The sequence below is a fragment of the Chaetomium strumarium genome, assembly GCF_033439665.1.
Source record: "Chaetomium strumarium strain CBS 333.67 chromosome Unknown B0T15scaffold_2, whole genome shotgun sequence".
NCBI classification, from domain to species: domain Eukaryota; kingdom Fungi; phylum Ascomycota; class Sordariomycetes; order Sordariales; family Chaetomiaceae; genus Chaetomium; species Chaetomium strumarium.
Genome location: NW_026944430.1, coordinates 1605587 through 1624990, shown reverse-complemented (window position 1 = coordinate 1624990; position 19404 = coordinate 1605587). Strand labels below are relative to the sequence as shown.

Below are 19404 nucleotides of genomic sequence, written 5' to 3'. Positions count from 1 at the left end.
CCAAAGTATATATACCCCTCAGCTTGCATGCCGCGGGACATGTCCTGATATCTCTTCCAACTCTCTCAGCTTCTTCATCCCCTCATCTGCTTAAAGACCAAGATCTCCCTCTATGTAGCTTTAACTCACATGATTCGCTAATCTAATCCATGCGCAACCGGTATCGCCCCTGGAAACAACAAGTATGGGACGAGTCTCTCCGAATCTCCATCGTGTTGCTGTTGCCGGCGTCTGGCGAGGAATTCCTTGACCGAGCACGCCTATTCAAGGAAGGTAAATAGACTGGTATGCAGGATGTTCATAGCCCTCTCAGCATCGCGGGCATCGATGACACACGAGATGTTGATCTCACTGGCACCTGGTCTTCCAGTTAGCCTCCCTCGCGCGCATTGAATGATACTAGTGGACTTTATCCTTACCCTGCGAAATCATCTCCAGATTGACCCGGTGTTCGCCAAGGGTTGAGAACATCTTGCCAGCAATGCCGACCATGTTCTTCATCTCGGCACCGACGAGGCTGAGAATGCTCATGTCGTGCAGAACGCTGACCTCGCCACACTCGGCCCGGAGCTCCTCCACCGCCTGATCGAAGTTGCTAACCTCGGAATTCGCTGCGTGCACCGCGATGGACACATGTACCTCGCTGGTCGAGATCAGATCTACCGAGACTTGGTTTTGATCAAGAATCGAAAACACTCGGGCCAGAAACTTGTGTGCTATTGATCGCTTGTTGGAGTGGATGTTGATTATCGAGATCTTGTTCTTGACGGTGACCGCTGTCGGCCGCTTGGGCTTCTTGCGCAGTGATGGATCTGAAGGCTGCCTGGACCTCTGGATCTGCCGATCTGCAGCCAGCAACGGATCCGGCTTTACGATCGTGCCTTCCCCACGGGGATTATTGACGTTCTTGATGCGGATTGGAATGGGCGGCACAGCCTTGATGACCTGGTCCATGGTCAGGTGGTGGATGACTTCTGAGCCGTAGAAGGTCAGTTCGGCCGCTTCGGAGGGCGTGATGGACGGGATGAGCCTCGCGGTCGGCACTTTGGTGGGGTCGGCGGTGAAGATGCCGTCCACTTCCTTCCAGATCTGAAGCTCCTCCGCCTTCAGACCGACCGCTACGAGCGAGGCGCATAGATCCGTATACCCGCGCCCAACGTCTCCGTCAAGGAGACTCCCGGGGACATTGCCAAAGAAGCCAGTCACTACGGGTACCCTGTCGCCGCAGGCCAGGATCTTTTTGCAGATGGCGTCGGCGGCGTGCTTGTAAAAGGTAGCGTCAAGACGCCCTGGGCTGTCATTGTGTAGAATGTCGGCCAAGTCGACGTACTCGGCATCCACCCCCTTTTCGATGCTCGGGTCAGCCAAACTCTAGAGTCCATGGGTCGGCAACGGTCGACTCACCCTGTCTTTGAGCAGACATGTCATGAACCGGCAGCTCAGTTTCTCCCCGAAGCTGACCACCCTGTCCTTGGCCCGCGAGTTGATCTCTAGGTTGAAGCGCTTAGCAGCCACCAAGTAATCAATGAGAAGCTGGCATTCCATCTCGGTATCGGCCCTCAGGAGGGAGCTAAGCTCGGGGTCCCGAACAAAGGCATCTGCGGCGGCCACATGGTCGACGCAGATCTCCTGAACAAGGTGCTTGGCATCGCTCAGCAATTGCTCCTGCGCGTCATGCGTGCTGACCGCCCCGACGATTGCGCGCAGCTTCTTGTAGATCTCGATCAGTCTGCAGGAAAGGGACACGTTGTCAGTCATCCCGCAAGACATTGACAAATCAAGGAGCTGCCACGCCACGATCCGGTTGCCAAGTCCGTGGGGGAGCACATGAAGGGAGAGGACGGCGCCTCCCGACATGGCCCCGAACTCGAAAGAGGCAACACCGCACTCTCATTCTGCACGCACCTGCTCGTGGTACCCGTGGCCTTCTTGCCAGTGCTCCGAGCCGAGCACACAACTACTAGCCGGTTGTTCTCGACATAGGACCTACCGCACCTTTGTCAGCTCACAGTCGCTTCCGGCCCCAAGCTAGCTCATAGACAGAGAGCCATACCTGACGATATCTTCGGCGATCTTATCCGGGAATTTGCCCACGCTCGTGCCCCCAAACTTCTGCACGATCCAGCCGTTGCTACTGGCGTTCTTGAGCAGCGCCCGGGCCATCTCCGGTCCATTCACCGACAGGGGTGGGCTCATTGACTCAGAGCGGAGGTGAAGGCCTTGAGGCTTTCACGCTGTCAATGTTCGCCCGCCAACGAGTAATCTGGGACACTCTCACTGGTAGCCAATGGGACCCTTCAAAAGGAGAGGCTTCTTGACGGTCGAGATCAAGGGTACGGCGATGTATGTGAATTCCGGGCGCGGGGAAAGGTCGTCTCAGGACTGCCGCAGTCCAGAAGGGAATCGGGATATTTATCCTCAGACGATGAAACCAGAAGTAGACAGACCACCTGAAGTCCCAAACAGATCTCTGGTCTGGGAAAGAAGGGACAATTCCCTTCAAGGAAGGATGCCAAGGGCTCGTCCTGCGGGATATGCTGAAAGGAGAGTGGACTTGGTAAGAGAGAGCGGGCAGTGGTGAAGCCACTGGGGTACCAGATTGGTGGATGTTGTCGCGTGGGTGAAAAGAAGACGTAAAACGGTAAAAGCACAATTGAAGAAACAAGCGTCCCGGACCGGAGACGGGATGGCGATGACAAGACCTCCGACTTTAACCAGATGGCACAAAGGCCCAGTCTAATTAATCCACCCGAGTTCGCCCACCTCTTACGAGTCACCACTCACCACCACCCAAACGCCTAACTCGGAGGCAAGGTTTTCCACTTTTCCAGACTTCCAGCACGTTGCTCATCGACGCCCTAGGCCCCCTTGTCGAGTTAGTCCGAGTCCCAGCAGTGGGGCAAGTCCACATGGAGTGGGGCGGCCGGGGACCGCCACGGCGGAGTGACAGTGGAACATCGCATGCTTTCTCAAAATTGTGTCTCGTCATGATCATGATGACTTGTTGGCAAGTGACTCAGTTGTTGTCGGAGTTGTTTCTGAAATCAATGTGCGCATCGATCTTAGCCAGAGCAAATCTGACCTTTCCTCCCCTCTGCAGCGAATACGGGTACGAATCTCGAATCTCCTTACAGTAAGTTAGTACGTGCCTGAGTGACAGTTCAACGGGCGGCCATTGGATCCGGCTCCCGGGCGCCCGACAGACCCACCAGGGGTAAGGGTTGTCTCCGTATCGGCAGGTATCCTCCCGGGCAACCATCCTCGGTGTCATGGTACCTTACTATTCGAACCGCCCAGATCGAACAACAGAGTGGTCATTAACAGTAGTTTGTCGTTGACAAGAGCAGCCGTCGCACGTGCCACAGAACCAGCCAGCAGCGTCGAAGTCGTCCAGTCCAGCCTAGCATTGCAAACTCTCACCGAACACGGGACGAACCCCAGACGTCCTCCTCAACGCCGCAGAGACCAAATGTGGGATGACCTCGCGTGCCCTATGTACCGCGCGGGAGATAGTCGCCAAGCCACACGCTCTAGTATCCGTACATGCATCCAGCCGTTCCGCGCATGAGCCAGGGGCGACTCATCGCCGGGGCGTCTATAACCAAACAAGACACCGAAGGTCGTGTGAGCTTCCAGACTTGCACAGACGACGACCCCCACGTTAGGTAACCTACCAGCTGCGTAGCGCACATAATCCTAATCGGTCTTCAAGAACGGTATTCAATGGAGGAGAAGATTCCATGTAGAATAGGTGGGTTTGTGAACGAAGTTTGCTTCATTCGGTCGGATCTACCCCTGGGCTCCTGGTCCGAAAAGAACTGTGACAGCGATGACAGCGTGCCGCCCTTTCACGACTCCGGCGGCCCAGGTGAACCCGCAATATGTCCTCTCTAGCTAGGTAAGGTACTCTACATTCCCCAAGACGCCATTGGCTACGCCAATCCTTCTTCGAGTGGAGAGCAAATCCTCGAGTGGAAAATGGTGGTATAACCGTACATTACTTTCGACAAAATGCCAACAAAGACGCCTGCCCCTTCCTACGCCGCCATGATGCAGCTCTATTTGGGTTGAAAGCCTTCAAGTAGATAGAAGACACGCAGACTCGGGACGGCGCAATGATTCCCCATCAGCCCGGGGAAAATGTCCATCAAGCGGTCTGTATCTGAGGGACCCTAACTGAGGTCCTCAATTACCATCGAGCATGCCACCGCAAAAAGAAAAAAGCATGCTCTTGCCTAGATGCCGATGATTCACGCATCCAGAAATGCCAGGCGTCGCTCTGTTCAGCGCCTCTTCCGTTCCTCCTCCTCCTCTTCCTCGGCGGCATCATCGTCGTGCTCCTCCAGATCCTCCTCGACGACCTTCTCCTCGATGACCCGCCGTGGCCTCTGATCAGCCGACACCTCCCCGCCGCTCATCTGCCACTCCATGAGCTTGCTGAAGGCGCTCTCCTTGTTCGCGCTCAGCGCGGCGTAGCTCCCGATTTCGGCCACGGTGCCCTCGGCGGAGAGCACAATGATCTGGTCGGACCGCTTGATGGTCGAAAGCCGGTGGGCGATCGAGATGGTCGTGCTGCGCCCCTTGAGCAGCTCGCCCAGCGCCGCGTTGACCAGGGTCTCGGACTCGGCGTCGAGCGCCGACGTGGCCTCGTCGAGCAGCAGGATGTCCGGGTCTTTCAGCAGGGCCCGCGCGATGGCGATGCGCTGTTTCTGCCCGCCCGAGAGCTGGGCGCCGCGCGCGCCGACTTGGGTCTCTAGGCCCTCGGGGAAGTCGCTGATGAAGCCGCAGTTGGCTTTCTGCGCGGCCGCGATGATCTCGGCGCGGGTCGCGTTGGGGTTGCCATAGGCGATGTTCTCGGCGATGGTCCCCGAGAAGAGGACGGGCTCTTGGGCGACCATGCCGATGCGCCGCCGTAGGGACTTGACGTTCATCTTGGCGATGTCGACGCCGTTGATGGTGATGGAACCCGAGTTCGGGTTGTAGAAGCGCAGCAGGAGCGACGCGACCGTCGACTTGCCGCCGCCGGAGGGGCCCACGATGCAGACGTTGCTGCCGGACGGGATCTCGAAATCGAGGCCGTTGAAGATGTTGACCGCGGGCCGTGTCGGGTACGCAAATGTGATGTTGTTGAATCTGATGGGCCCTTGGGCTGACGTGACTTTCATGCCCACGGTCTGGTGGATTGTCGGCTTGCGGTCCTGGAGCTCGAACAGTCGGCTGGCGGCGCCGACGCCCTTCATCAGCTCCGAGTAGAAACCGCTGACGCCGAAAAGGCTGGACCCTGCAAAGACAGTGTACATCATGAAAGAGGTCAAGTCGCCGATGGACATGGCTCCTGAACGGACGAGGTTGCCGCCGACGATGAGCATGGCCAAGATGGTCATATTACCTGCCCAGCTGGTCGAGGCGAAAAATGTCCCTGAAATGAACGATTCCTTCTTTCCGAGCGCAAAGATCTTCTTGATCTGCTTGTTGTACCGGGCGACCTCCTGAATCTCGCCGGCGAAAGCCTGGCTTGTCTTGACATTGCCCAGGCGCTCTTCGGCAATTTTGACCATGGTACCCACGTTCTTCTGCAACTGCCGGCTCAGGTGTCGGATACTGCGCCCGTACAAGACGGCCCCGACGGCGATAGGCGGAACCATGACCAAGATAATGGACGTCAACTTGGGACTCATCCAGGCCATCATGACGAACCCAGCCGCGCCGCTGACCAACGCTCGCAGTCCGTCCGACATGTTCTGCGTGATGCTCTTGCCGACAATAACGGCGTCCGAGCTCAGCCGTGAGATCAGGTCGCCGACACGGTTGGCGTCAAAGAACTCGGCGTCCTGCACATAGGTACGCCGGTACAACTGCGACCGCAGGCGCGCGACAACGCGCTCACCCACTATGCGCAGAAGGATGATCCGCCCAAAGTTCGCCATCGCGCCGACGGTCAACACCGCAGCAAGACCGTAGAAGAATTGCCTCAGGGTGAGCCCGAAAATATGAACCTCGTCGATGGGGCCTTTCGTGGAGAGGTCCATGATTCTGCCCACCGAAAAGGGTATCGACATGGTTACCGCGGAAGAGATAAGCAGCAGCACGAATGCTGCAGCGAGCCACCTTACCTCGGGCCGGGCGATCTTAATCAACCTCCACACCTCGGAAAGGCCTGGCTTGCCCTTTGCGCCAACACCTTCCTTAGAGAGCCGCGCGCTCAGGTTGACGTGCGCGGCTTTTGCGGCCTTTTCGCTCCGCTGGAACCCATGCGCTGTAAGATGCTGGTCCACCACCTCCTCTTTCAAACCCGCGGGGGCGAGCTCCTGCTTGTTGCCGACCGCCGTCGTCTCATTCGGCTCGCTTTTCGGCTGCTGCGTCGGCCGCGTCATCGAGAGGTACCGGAGCGCGTTGACCGGAGACGCCCACCGTGGCTGCCCGAGCGATTGGCGGGGAGCGGAAAAGCGCTGCGTCGGCCCGCGCCCGGGGTTGTAGCCCGGCGTTTGGGGGGCCGTTGGCGTCTTCCAACCCCCAGGGCCGGAAGTGAGTTGGCGGGTGGGCGGTCGGCCGGAGAAGGCAAAGGTCGGCGGGAGAAAAGAAGATCGGGCCACCGCCGGAGCAGCCGGACAGCTCACGCCGCCCAAGCCGGCAACCACGGCCATGCCGGCATTGCTTCGCGGCAACAGCGCGGCGCGGCACATGAGCGCCGCCGCTGCTCCCGAAACCATGGCGATCTGAATCGCTTCTTGTCGTGCTATCGCAAGCCCGGATCGATTTTTTGCGAGTTATTCGGGGATGCGGGATGGTCGGAGGGATGTCATGTCGCGCTTCCGGAGGTCAAATTGCGCTTGCTCGGGAACCCATGGCCCGCGCAGTTCCATGTGCATCGTCGGAGAGGTAAAGGACGAGAAGAAAACGGGCGCCGAGAGAAAAATCACCGGCCCGATCCATGGAATTCGATCCGCCGAGCACAGATAAAGCGGGTCCATGACCCATCAGGCCTAGTTCTTGGGCGAATCGGGATGTCGTCATGCCTGTCGATGCGCCGCCATCGTCTGTGGGTCTGAGGGTACATGTAGTTAAACGCCAGAGGGTGTGATCAGAGTCCGGACAGACCAACAGGTAGCGAGATCACCTGCATGGCCCTGACATGCACATCAAAAACCAGGGGAGGCAGTCTGGCGTGCTTTGAGTTATGGTCGCTTAGTTAGTATTTCGTCTACAAGACATCCGATCTCCAACCCAGAATCACCCCAAGCTTGCTCGCCTCCTGCCGGCTCGCAGCCATACTTGTTCTCCCATGTCCTATACACAAGAGCCTCCTGCCTGGTCTGACCTGTGAATCGAAACGCTATACGACGGATCTCGAGCAACGATCAGCGAGCTCCCAGCAACTTGGTCATTGTGTTCATGTAACACTCAATACCCACGGCCGCCTCGATGAATAATCAAGATGCTTGAGAATCCTTCCTCAGCATCTCTCTGACGTCTGCGTCAATGCCATCATCGGCACCCAGATCAGGAAACTCATCCGAGGCCCCAATCTTGCGTTTCTTCGACCCGTTGAGGGGCACAGCCTGGTACTGCGAAGCGAGGTTGGAAAGAATTTCTATGCCCGGAGCGGAGCTCGCGAAGGCAGACTGCCCATTGGTGGGGGCAGGTGCGCTGTGGAACGGGACGGGTTGGGGCTGGCCGTTTTGCGTCTCATGATCGGTGGATGGATGGCCGTAGGAATCATCCACATGATCCTGGACATGGGGCGGCGTGAGAGCCTCTACTTGTGGGCGGTCCGGTTCAGGGGCCGGGCTGCCAGAAGTATTACTGCCAGGTAGCTGCTCTGCGTTGGCAGTGGCGAGACCGCCAACAATAGCCCGCTCGGTTGCCTGCTTCCGTTGCTCAACTTCAGTCCGGCGGCCGCTCAGTTCCATCATCTGCTTCTCCTCCGAGTCCAGGGCTTCACGGTTCGTTGCAAGGATCTTCTCCAGCTCCCGGATCAGATCTCGACGGGCCTGGATGCATTGTGTGACGGCGCCTTCAGCGTTCGCCAGTGCCTTAAGAAGGCCATTGAGTCGAGCGGCCTGGACTGGCAGAGCCGCGGCGGTAGTTGTCGGGTCGGCCAGTTTGCCGTACTCGGTGTTGGCGATGCCGAGCGAATTCCTCATTGGCTGGATAGCCTTCGCGACAGCCTGCTGCGGCTTCATCAAGGAATTGAGCTCTGGAGGGATCGCAGCCACTGCTGAAGGGTTGAATGCGTGACCGCCAAAGCCAACCTGGGCTGTTGGGCGTGCCCGGTCAATCTCTAGCAGACATCGTTAGTATGAGCAATGAACTTCATGGCCTGTATACACTCACCCGCGAGCTTAGCATCTAGATCCTGCAAGACCTCTTTGTTGAAAATACTCCGGTCCCTCCATACGTCCACGACTCTTCGTAACTTCCCTTGCACGTCTACCGGGGCCCCTTTGTATGCAACTGCCGTGGCATCTGCGATAAACGGAGAAAATGCATTCAGGAAATCATCCTTGTGGCGTGCCTTGGATTGTTGCGTGACCTCTGTTGGAGAGACTGGATTAGCAACAGCTCCAAGCTGTGTTCGCCTGGATTGCACTCACCGTTGGCGAGGTAGATCATGTTCAGCCTCTTGGCGCTGGGAAGGTCTTTGAGCTTGGTCAGCCACAGGTGGACCGTCTGGGCCGCATGTCGCCTACGTTCTGGAGGTTAGCGACAGGCAAACTTGCAGATCACCTTTATTCCATGGCTGCTTACCGATGAAACATGATCCATTGCGCTGTGGTGGCGATACTCTCGTGACTCTCATTAAGAGCTGACAGCTTTGAGAGCACGGCATCATCCGTATAGGCCATGCCAAAGCGGTAAATTTAGGAAGCTGGTTGATGTAGGTAAGGTAGGTATTTGGATTTGATGTTTTGGTGATGTCGCAGCTCTTATTCAGAGGCTCATTCAACTACGATCCCAGTTGCAGTTCCTGGATGACAATGACGGATAGCTGATGACCTGTCGGCTTCTTGCAATCTATCTCTGCAGCAGGATCATCTAACTGGTCCAAGAAAGTAGTCCAGTTGCTTCTTTGCTTCCAATGCGACTTCCGGACAATACGCACGGGAGGAAGGATGCAGGGGCAGTTTGTTTTGGAGGAGTGGAAAAACAGATGAGTTTGGGAGAGCAGGAAGCTGCGTCGGAGCTTCCCCAAGTCGCATCAAAGCACTGTTTTATAACCCTCCGTGGTTTGATTTGTTAGCCTTGTACCGCCAAGCCCACCTATTTTCCCTAGTGCAGCCAATCAGAAAGTCATGGTCGCTAACAAAAACAAACCCGCCAGAGCGCTGTACAAATAGTGCTACCTGCAGGTAGTAGTGCTGGTGCGCTCGGTTAAGTGAATGCACCTACCCATATGCTACCTGTTACTGCGATATTCTACCCCTTGTGCTCAGCGCAGCTCGCAACCAGGCGCGATCACAGGCGCCGTCCAGATTCTTGTATTGCAACTGATCACTCGACTTAACAAGATCCTCCTGCCAAAACCCCCCGTTTCAAGACAGTAGTTCCATTTGACTGTCATCATGGCGGACCGATTCCCCTCGTTGGAGGATTTCGACTCCGGTGGTAAGTCTAGCGGCTGTCCAGCGCCCCAACAACATACGTTCTGACCCTGCGCCCAGCCCAGACCGATATTAAGGACACGTCAGATGTACCCTCGGCGAGCAATTTTCTGGAACGGGAGAAGGCGATACTCGGCGAAGATGCCAATCAGTTTGCGACAGTGGAGGATGCCGGGATTGACGACGCCGACAACGATTTGCTAGGAGGCGGCGTCAGTTCTGCGGGCGGCAACGCTGCGTTCGAGTCCCAGTTCCCCGACATCACCAGTCCCAACGCGGTATGCGCAGGCACCCCACAGCTTAGCTACACCTCATGATCCTAACCCGAGCGAACTACAGGGCGTCACATCTAGCGGCCCCATCACAGGACCCTCAGTGAGTTACAACTCGGGCTACCAGCCCTATACCGAGGAGGAGGAGGAGCCCGAGGTGATCAAGGAGTGGCGCGAGAAGCGGGACGCCCAGATCGCGAAGCGAGCAGAGCAGTTTGCCCAACAGCGCGCCGAGACGATCCGAGAAGCCCAGCAGAACATTGACGACTTCTACGAGAACTACAACAACAAGAAGGAGAAAATGATCGCGCAGACCCGCAAGGAGGCCGAGCAGTTCCTCGCCAGTCGCGAGGACACCACCTCGGGCGGCACGAGCTGGGAGCGCATCTCGAAGCTGGTTGATGTTAGCGGGAAAGGCGCAAAGGGCGGCGCTGCCGGCTCGGGCAAGGAACGGTTCCGCGAGTTGCTTATGAGCCTACGGAAGGACGAGAAAGCACCTGGGGCTGAGGGGTATTAGGGATGCCGGTCCACAACGAAGGCTAGAGGGAGATGGCCGTCGCCATTTCAATCCTTCCGTCTCCCGTGACAGTATCAATATCCAAAACCGCATTTAATGTACTTTTAGGGAAGGGGCCTCTCCATTTGCAGGCACAGGGACTCAGGCATTCAGTAGCGGCAATTGCATTTGTCAGCGAGTGATGGGAGCATCACAGTCTGCATGAACCCAGTGCACGAAATATGCTTAACATATGAAAGACCGGCCAGGTTGACCTCGATTGACGACACGCATGCACCGACTCAGCGGACTTTGCAGATTCAACCGCGTCTACTTCTACCCCATGCCTACATATACAAGCCGGATCCTGTATCAACTCCCCTGACCGTCCGTCCCCGCGACCGGAGCTTAGTCGTAAAACCAGGTGCTCTTGCCGAAGATCCTGCGGCCAACAGCCCAGAATGTGGCTAGTAAGATTGTCGTGAATAAGCTGTGTGCACAAGACAGGCGTCCGCCAAAAGGTAGTAGCTGAAACGTACCGGCAGTGGTTCCCCATAAGAGGATGTTATACGGGACCAGGTACATCCTGCTGCGAGGGTTCTGTTGCAGGCGTGTATATCATCAGCCAATGCTCCTCTGTTCCAACTGTCCCGCCCGTTCCGCTTCCGTTCCGCCCCTCGGCTTCCATCTCCTCGACCCTCTCTTCGTTTTCCGGGGCGACTGGAGAAGCACTCACGATCCGCCAGATACGTTCGTGCGCCTTGTACGCAGCTTGATACACACGCTGGTGCTCGGGCACCTTGTTCACGGCCCTGTAGACACTGTGGTTGCGAGAAGAGTGACCGTCAGCGCTTTGCTCTTGCTGCTCGAGTGCATCGTACGATTGCGCGGTAAATTCCCAAGTGGCAATTGCAACGGCACAGTAGTCCCCAATAGGTCTGCAGTTGCTAGCGACGGTCGATGATCGGGGGTGATTGCTTACGGCATCTTTGTGAGTGGAGTTGGGCTTGCGGTATGGGTTATGCTGATGTTGGAAAACCGCGGTAGCTGGTGGTGTGTGTTGGTGTGGGATGAGCTTCGGGAATGGAAGTTGTAGCCGCATGACTAAGGCAGCTTCCGTGGTTGCGGATCGAACCAGATTGGTCAATGCTCACTGAGGGTTGATTATTAGGGAGCTTGTCCAGGTAGGGCGCCAAGAGCTTCAAGTGGAATTGTACATACATAACCCTCGCGTGTCTTCAGCGCCGTCTTCAGCCCTTTCCTGCGCCCGCCGGTGTGATCGAAGGCAATCAAGCCATGATACTTAACACTATAGACTAGGTGCGGTGGTTAGTATCGTCTTGGATGGGAGCCCGCTCGACCCTCCTTCTAAGACTTAATATGTCACCTTCAACTAGTGTAGGCCGTTACGTCTTCCAGTGGAAATGCAAGGTGGAGAGATACGTACGTGTCTCTGACTTCACTCTGAGACCCTTTCCCCCTTAAAGATCTCGCTAAATACCTTATATACACAGATAAATTTAACCTCATTGGTAGCCCGAATCCGTCCGCCTGTAAATAAAGCCCTCTAATTCCCTGTTGGTCTTCTATTAGACAAGACTCCATACATGAACCCAATCCCCCAGACACTCTGGGACGGAAGTTAAACCGACCGGACCACCACCTTCGGCAGGCAAGTTAACTATCGTCTTCCGCAGCTATGTGCTTCTTTTTCGGCTTGATGATTAGCAGTATTATCATGGCCGCAATTATTAAGAGCAGAAGAAAAATGATCTTCCGCTTGGTAGTCTTCTTCTGGTAACCCTCCGCTGTCTTGAGCTCCTTTTCAGCTTCTTTGACATCACTAGCCATGCACTCCACATTGTAATCGATCCGGTCCAGCATGGTGCCCTGGTCGATAACCATCGTCTGCAGGTCGCGGAAAAGATCTGCTAACTCAATGATGCCCTGAGCTATGTCCTCAATTTCCCGTTCGCGTTGCGATATGGCCACATCGTTGGACTCAAGGAGCTTTTGATGAGTGGGGGCTTGGAGCGCCGACTGCGAATAGGTCCGGTCGGCGTCAGATTCCAAGAGAGATGGATCTGTGTAGCTGCCGCCGACTAAGGGAGTGGCGGTGCGTTCAATAGGACTGGCTAGCCCAGCCATACCCCGGAGTTCTGCGAACAGAATGTCAGTTTCGGTTGAATATACCGCACTTCTCGTTGAGCCACCTTACTTTTGAGGTATGCGCTTTGCTTCTTGCGGAACCCAGCGCTCGCCTCCTGAACCCTAGTCGCCAGGTTGACCTTGACGTTCTTCGCCATCGTCTCATCGGCACGGCTCATCGTGCCGTTCGCCTTGCCCTCGCGCACCATCTGTTCGATTCGCTGGATGCACCGTCGGCACTCGTGAAACCCACGCGTAATATCCTGCGTCAACCGCTCGATTTCACCCTCCTCCGCTTTCTTAGTCTCGTCATCGTTGAACCCCGGGAGAACGTGTTTCTGATGCAGCCGTTCCAGCTTTTGGCTCTTGCTCGCGATATCGGCCAGTAGCTCCGTCACCTCATCCGAGATGTCGGCCCAGCGCGGCGGGAGCAGGTCCATCTCGATCACCGCGTCGCCATCATCCACATCGTAGGCGCCTGAAGACAGGAGACCCCGCCGGTCGTCGTCCGCCGCGAACAACACCCCTGTGGTTGTCCCACCAAAACGGTCGCTCGTGGTAGAAGGGCCATAGCGGTTGCGCTGGATTGGATGGTGGGCGTATGACTGCCGGTACGAGATGTAGCTGCGAATCGGGGGTCAGTGTAGCTGTCCGGCACCGTTTAGGGCACATTGAGCTACGGGGTCTCTTACAGGTTCGTCCGGTCTCGCCACATGGCGGACGTCGGAAGGGGGCAGAGACACCCTCAGCTCGTCCCTAGGGTCAGTGATCGAGAAATGAGGCCTTGTTGTATATGTTGCCGAGGGCCAGGCCGTGGCGGCATCACATTGTAAATTGTTTTCGCAGTTTGGCGGTTGGGGATCGAGCTCCAGAATGCTAATAGTAATAGGGATAGCTTGGTTACGATGACGAAGCGGGCACTTGCAATGGACCGCAACCAGTTGCGACGTGCTTGGCAGTGTTCGAGACATTCAGGGGGGCCGGGGCCGGCGAGTAACTGTGGAGGCAACTGATGCCTGCTAGACCCACTCCCCTGGCCAAGTACGTAATAACGACTGAATGGAAAGCGTAAATACGGACCGTTACAATACGAATACAGCCAGATGATAGAGCAAATCACAGCAACGTTACGTACTACCTACTCTGTCATTTCATTCAGCTGCTGGTCACCGTTTTGGATGCATAGGGCGACCCCACCCATGATTTTCACTCTAAACAATCCGACAATCAAGCTCAGCAACCCCGCTTCTGAACTTCTGAGTACACCTGCAGCCCAACCAGACAAAGACGGATCCCGACCGCGACCGAAGATACCCTCTCTTCAGCTCGACCACTCGCTCACAGAACCATCACCATGGTTAGTCAAACCAGATCTTGCAAATCCTATGGGAGGCAGCCCCGCGATCGAGGAGCAGTTCGGGCCGCATCCCATCGAAAGACCACAAAGAACTGACCATGCGTTCAACAATAGGCCGACTCTCTTACCGAAGAGCAAGTCTCCGAGTTTAAGGAGGCGTTCTCGCTTTTTGTAAGCTGTTACATCACCCGTTCAAGCAAAGTGGTGCTAACCCCTGGAAAGGACAAGGACGGCGATGGTCAGTCTTTCCGTCTCCTCCAACGCCCGCCCCGGCGCAAGCTCGCCGGGCCTGTCTTCACGAACGACGATAGGATCACATGTTTTGCAACGCGCCGGCTATAGCCTGATACAACGGATAGACGCTAAAGGTGTGAGCAGGGCAAATCACTACGAAGGAGCTAGGCACTGTGATGCGCTCGCTCGGCCAAAACCCTTCCGAATCAGAGCTGCAGGACATGATCAACGAGGTCGACGCCGACAACAATGGCACTATTGACTTTCCTGGTATGCACATCTACTGCATGATGCCCTCGTCTGTGCCAGTTCGCTAACTTGCCTCAGAGTTTCTGACCATGATGGCGAGGAAGATGAAAGACACCGACTCGGAGGAGGAGATTCGCGAGGCTTTCAAGGTGTGTTTTTTCGATTATCCTGTCCTTGGGCTACTCTAACCTGTGTTTCACGCAGGTCTTCGACCGGGACAACAACGGCTTCATCTCGGCGGCCGAGCTTCGCCACGTCATGACCTCGATCGGTGAGAAGCTGACGGATGATGAGGTCGATGAGATGATTCGCGAGGCTGACCAGGATGGCGACGGGCGTATTGACTGTGGGTGCCGTCCCTATCCTTCAGCCATCGTTCGTTACTAACGCCGCCCCAGACAACGAGTTCGTCCAGCTGATGATGCAAAAATAAACGCCCCTGTCCTCGACACCCCGGCCCGACGGCTTGACGAATCAATACGCCTTCTCTTTCGTCTCCTGCTCGCCACCTGGCTTTTGAATGGATCCTAGGTAGCTACCAGCGGCTTTGCAGGATATATGGTATCGCAGGGCAAGGAACCCATCTATTCCTGTTGGCACATCAGGCTTTGTCTTTGACCTATCTCTGCCCTTGTGAGCTTGGGCATCAGGGGATCAAGCATAACATCACAGACACCGCTGGGCAAAGCGACCTCAGCCGTGTTGTTCCCTGGGATCTTGATCAGGATGATAATGAAGCTATCGTTTGCGAATACCTTACTTTTTAAGACAACCCCGAATTCACACCAGAGCAGAACCAGCACATTGATGTCGTTCGCTGCAAAAGCCGGCTCGGCGGCTTGGAAGATGATCTCCTGCAGATGAATTGTGGCAGTGCTCTCCTTACCCCATCATGTCCTGCAGCCCTACGGGGAATCGGGATGCCACAAGTCCCCCGCCTGCATGATAAGAGAGATAGTAATGGTAACTTCGGCAGGGCTGAGCTCCTGCATGCGTGGCGTCGGACCATTGTAAATGAGACAATAAGTTGAAATGGACGATTCGAAAAGGAACCTACAGAGTACGCAAAGGTAACCTCAGTATGTCATTACCAAACGTTCCGGGCTGTTTCTTCTACCCGATAGCTAGGTAGGCTAGTACTACCAGGGGGCATCTCCTATCTGATCGCTGTGCCCCAGCGAGTAATCGGCCGGGTGCCCTTTTAGGTTGCTACGCTCGATCGCACGCTCAAGCTTCAAGTTAATAGTAATTCCGCCTTTTCCCAACCTCATGATCTCTAGATTTCACATCGGCTTCTCCCGGCTAGACAGGCATGGAATTGGCTGGTAAAACCGGCCGCAGATGAGGCATACGATACGGACAGGGAATTTCTGGATGTTGGGTTTGTTTCCTACTGCAAGTAGGTCATGCAGGAGCTCTAGGTCGGCGCATCCATCGGCCTAGTCGTATCAACCACCTGCTGTGTCTCTCCTACCAGCGTGAATACGGGAGAATTCACAAGGTTGGCTTTCTGCTCTCAGGGTGGTGGTGTTGGACATGAAGTACGGTAGATAGTAGTACTCCGTAGATGGTTGGCCTCTCTAGAGTACTATATGGAAATCTCGGGGCCTTCAACAAACGACGGGCCAGGTCGACCCGCCCCGTTAGCTGAAAGTACCCGGGTGCAGGGTCTGTTCTGCCTCAGGCACAAAGCGTTTTCCACACCGGCCAGTGCGCTCGCTGACTACCTGCACCTGTGCAACGTGCCCATCTAGCGATAGGTAGCCTCGGGGGCCCTGATGCAGGACAACGGCCAGCAACTTTTACACTCCGCTCAGCAGCTTTCTCGCGGCCCCGCCCCTCAAGAACTGGATTTCATCCTTCTTCAGGCCCCCTTGCGGGCCAAAGCAGCTTCACCATGAGCTCTCGTGAGTTTTGCCTGGTTGCAATGCATCGCAGTAGCGGCTGACCCCCCGCGACGCCACAGTCAAACAGTTCATCCGCAACGTGCGCGCCGCGAAGACCATCGCCGACGAGAGAGCAGTTATTCAAAAGGAGAGCGCGGCTATTCGGGCGAGCTTCAGGGAGGAGAGTGCAGACCACAGCATCAGGTATATTTCCCGGGCCCAGGAGACCCCAGAGGGATGTACGTGTGCTGAAGAGCGTTTCACAGGCGGAACAATGTGGCCAAGCTCCTCTACCTCTTCACACTTGGCGAGCGGACGCATTTCGGACAAATTGAGTGTCTGAAGCTCCTCGCCTCGCCTCGCTTTGCCGACAAACGGCTAGGACACCTCGCGACAAGCCTGCTTCTTGACGAGAACCAGGAGGTTTTGACTTTGGTTACCAACTCCCTCAAAAAGTGCGGCCACTCATGCTATCCGTAGACGCGCTTTTGGGGCCATCTTACTGATCCTGTGCCGGCAGCGACCTGTCACACTCTAACCAATATGTCGTCGGCCTCGCCCTCTGTACCCTGGGCAATATCGCCTCCGTCGAGATGTCCAGGGACCTGTTTAGCGAAATCGAGAACCTAATATCGACGGCTAATCCATACATTCGACGGAAAGCTGCTCTCTGCGCCATGCGCATTTGTAGGAAGGTCCCGGATTTGCAGGAACACTTCATCGAGAAGGCGGCGCAACTGTTATCAGACCGGAATCACGGCGTGCTACTATGCGGCCTCACCTTGGTCACAAGTCTCTGTGAGGCGGACGAGGCGGAGGGGGGCGAGGAGGGTATCGTGGAGAAGTTCAGGCCGCTCGTGCCTCTGCTTGTGAGGACGCTGAAGGGGCTGGCCTCCTCGGGCTACGCTCCGGAGCACGACGTCACAGGGATTACAGACCCCTTCCTGCAGGTCAAGATTCTACGGCTGCTTCGGGTGCTTGCCCGCGGTGATGCGCAGATTACGGAGCAGATCAACGATATCTTGGCGCAGGTAGCAACGAACACGGATGCCTCCAAGAACGTGGGCAACTCGATCCTCTACGAGGCGGTGCGGACCATACTCGACATCGAGGCAGATTCCGGCCTGCGGGTACTGGGCGTGAATATCTTGGGCAAGTTCCTGACCAACAAGGACAACAACATCCGCTACGTCGCGCTGAACACCCTTGTCAAGGTGGTAGCCATCGATACCAACGCTGTGCAAAGGCACCGAAACACGATTCTGGAATGTTTGAGAGATCCCGATATCAGCATCAGAAGGAGAGCACTAGATCTCAGCTTTACGCTCATCAACGAGAGCAACGTTCGGGTGTTGATCCGCGAGCTGCTGGCCTTCCTCGAGGTGGCGGACAACGAGTTTAAGACGACAATGACTACCCAGATCGGCGTAGCCGCAGATCGGTATGCACCCAATAAGCGGTGGCATTTTGATACAATGCTACGTGTCGTCACGCTGGCGGGCAACTATGTCAAAGAGCCCATCCTTTCCTCCTTCGTCCGCCTTATTGCCACAACGCCTGAACTGCAGACATATGCGGTCCAGAAGCTGTATGCAAACCTGAAGAAGGACATCACGCAGGAGAGCCTGACGCAGGCTGGTGCATGGTGTATCGGCGAGTACGGCGATGCTCTTCTCAGGGGTGGCCAGTATGAGGAGGAGGAGTTGGTCCAGGAGGTTAAGGAGCACGAGATCATCGATTTGTTTTCGACCATTCTCAACAGCAGCTACGCTACCCAAGTTACTACCGAGTACCTTATCACAGGCCTGGTGAAGCTCACAACAAGGCTGTCTGACCCAGCTCAAATCGAGCGAGTGCGCCGCATCCTCCAGAACCACCAGACGAGTCTGGATGTGGAGGTACAACAACGGGCTGTTGAGTTTGGCAACCTCTTTGCATACGACCAAATCCGACGTGGCGTGTTGGAGAAGATGCCACCGCCGCAGATCAAGGAAGAGTCGCGGGTGCTGGGTGAAGCGGCCAAGAAGACAACCAAGGCAGCAAATCGGAAATCGAAATCTCTCAAGCCGAAGGAGGAAGACCTTCTCTTCGACCTCATGGGTGACAGCGGCGGTCCCGCACCGGCCCCGGTCAACGGCAGCCAGAATACCGACCTTCTGGCAGACATTCTTGGCGGCACCAGCTCGCCTCCTCCTTCGACTGCGTCGCCGCCCCCTGCACAATCTAATGTCGCCTCTATCATGGACTTGTTCTCCCAAGGTCCAGTCTCTACACCCTCTCCAGCGCAGGCGGGCGCTGCGCATCCCCCGCCCAGCGTCGATCTCTTCTCAACAGCAACCTCACCAGCCCCGCAGGCCGCTGCGGCACCAGTTGGCTACCCATGCTATGACAACAACGGCTTGAAAGTGACGATCCAGACGCAAAGAAACGCCGAAGGAACTATCCAAGCCATCGCTCGGTTCCGGAACACTTCGCCTGCCGGGGCACTGTCCAACGTCGGCTTGCAAGCGGCTGTGCCGAAGACGCAGAAACTGCAGCTCCTGGCCATCTCGTCGACCGACCTGGGACACGGGGCGGAGGCGACGCAGATGATGAGGGTGGCTGGGTGTAACGGGGTAAGTACAGCTTTTCCGTCATATGCCTGGGCTGTTGAGGGAGTACTGACTTTGTTGCGTGTTGTAGCCTCTACGGTTGCGGTTGAAAATCGGATACTCGCATCCAACCGCGGGACAGGTCATGGATGTGGTGAACTGGACCGAACCGTCCTGAAACGCATGGTGTCTGAACAGGAGAGATCAATTGGGGGACGGTCAGGCCTGAGGATGTCGTGGACCAGATACTACACACGTATAAAGAACAAACGATGGTCTCAATACCGATTTGGACTGGTAATCTTCTCAGCATAGCCCTCGGCTGCGATTCAAACGGAACTGCAACTTTGACAGCTTAAAACCTTGTGCACACCGCTGTGGATCTGTATTCTGACACTCCGTCATGCTGCAAAGGGTAAGGGCACCGTGGGATCGGACTCGTGGGTGTCGAGACGACAGTTGTTCACCACTTGTAGGTTGTAGTGAGTGGTGACCATTCTTGATGTTTGCTAAGAAAAGTGGGTCGCTTCAGGTTGCTTCTCACTCTCAGATTTCTCCCGACTTCATCC

General features: G+C 56.0%; 8 protein-coding genes across 8 annotated transcripts; 3 read left to right on the top strand and 5 right to left on the bottom strand.

Annotated features, from left to right (window-relative positions):
• Positions 1–122: 122 nt before the first annotated feature.
• Positions 123–2552, bottom strand: B0T15DRAFT_100909 (Aspartate/glutamate/uridylate kinase). The gene is made up of 5 exons (XM_062861359.1): positions 2054–2552; positions 1906–1986; positions 1405–1729; positions 420–1344; positions 123–358 (listed from the first exon to the last, which is right to left on the bottom strand). The coding sequence occupies exons 1-5, from the start codon at positions 2194–2196 to the stop codon at positions 261–263; spliced, it is 1572 nt and encodes a 523-aa protein (XP_062723984.1). The 5' UTR covers positions 2197–2552; the 3' UTR covers positions 123–260.
• Positions 2553–3925: 1373 nt separating this feature from the next.
• Positions 3926–7121, bottom strand: B0T15DRAFT_100905 (P-loop containing nucleoside triphosphate hydrolase protein). The gene has a single exon (XM_062861358.1). It carries the CDS (start codon positions 6708–6710, stop codon positions 4284–4286), a length of 2427 nt encoding a protein of 808 aa, XP_062723983.1. The 5' UTR covers positions 6711–7121; the 3' UTR covers positions 3926–4283.
• A 31-nt stretch (positions 7122–7152) lies between these two features.
• On the bottom strand, positions 7153–9167 carry B0T15DRAFT_523776 (RNA polymerase II-binding domain-containing protein). Its single transcript, XM_062868721.1, has 4 exons — positions 8749–9167; positions 8595–8686; positions 8335–8535; positions 7153–8281 (listed from the first exon to the last, which is right to left on the bottom strand). Exons 1-4 carry the CDS (start codon positions 8844–8846, stop codon positions 7431–7433), a joined length of 1242 nt encoding a protein of 413 aa, XP_062723982.1. The 5' UTR covers positions 8847–9167; the 3' UTR covers positions 7153–7430.
• Positions 9168–9394: 227 nt separating this feature from the next.
• B0T15DRAFT_572417 (clathrin light chain) lies at positions 9395–10554 on the top strand. Its single transcript, XM_062870891.1, has 3 exons — positions 9395–9606; positions 9663–9880; positions 9942–10554. Exons 1-3 carry the CDS (start codon positions 9564–9566, stop codon positions 10389–10391), a joined length of 711 nt encoding a protein of 236 aa, XP_062723981.1. The 5' UTR covers positions 9395–9563; the 3' UTR covers positions 10392–10554.
• B0T15DRAFT_523769 (uncharacterized protein) lies at positions 10555–11505 on the bottom strand. Its single transcript, XM_062868720.1, has 3 exons — positions 11107–11505; positions 10910–10970; positions 10555–10837 (listed from the first exon to the last, which is right to left on the bottom strand). Exons 1-3 carry the CDS (start codon positions 11470–11472, stop codon positions 10779–10781), a joined length of 486 nt encoding a protein of 161 aa, XP_062723980.1. The 5' UTR covers positions 11473–11505; the 3' UTR covers positions 10555–10778.
• Positions 11506–12047: 542 nt separating this feature from the next.
• On the bottom strand, positions 12048–13233 carry B0T15DRAFT_508691 (t-SNARE; the record flags this gene model as incomplete). Its single annotated transcript, XM_062867740.1, has 3 exons — positions 12048–12529; positions 12589–13142; positions 13211–13233. 3 exons carry the CDS (start codon positions 13231–13233, stop codon positions 12048–12050), a joined length of 1059 nt encoding a protein of 352 aa, XP_062723979.1.
• A 396-nt stretch (positions 13234–13629) lies between these two features.
• Positions 13630–14956, top strand: B0T15DRAFT_100688 (calmodulin). Its single transcript, XM_062861356.1, has 7 exons — positions 13630–13875; positions 13990–14046; positions 14098–14113; positions 14254–14379; positions 14437–14507; positions 14563–14704; positions 14757–14956. Exons 1-7 carry the CDS (start codon positions 13873–13875, stop codon positions 14789–14791), a joined length of 450 nt encoding a protein of 149 aa, XP_062723978.1. The 5' UTR covers positions 13630–13872; the 3' UTR covers positions 14792–14956.
• A 1059-nt stretch (positions 14957–16015) lies between these two features.
• Positions 16016–19404, top strand: B0T15DRAFT_523757 (adaptin N terminal region-domain-containing protein). Its single transcript, XM_062868719.1, has 5 exons — positions 16016–16265; positions 16325–16448; positions 16511–16699; positions 16765–18859; positions 18927–19404. Exons 1-5 carry the CDS (start codon positions 16256–16258, stop codon positions 19011–19013), a joined length of 2505 nt encoding a protein of 834 aa, XP_062723977.1. The 5' UTR covers positions 16016–16255; the 3' UTR covers positions 19014–19404.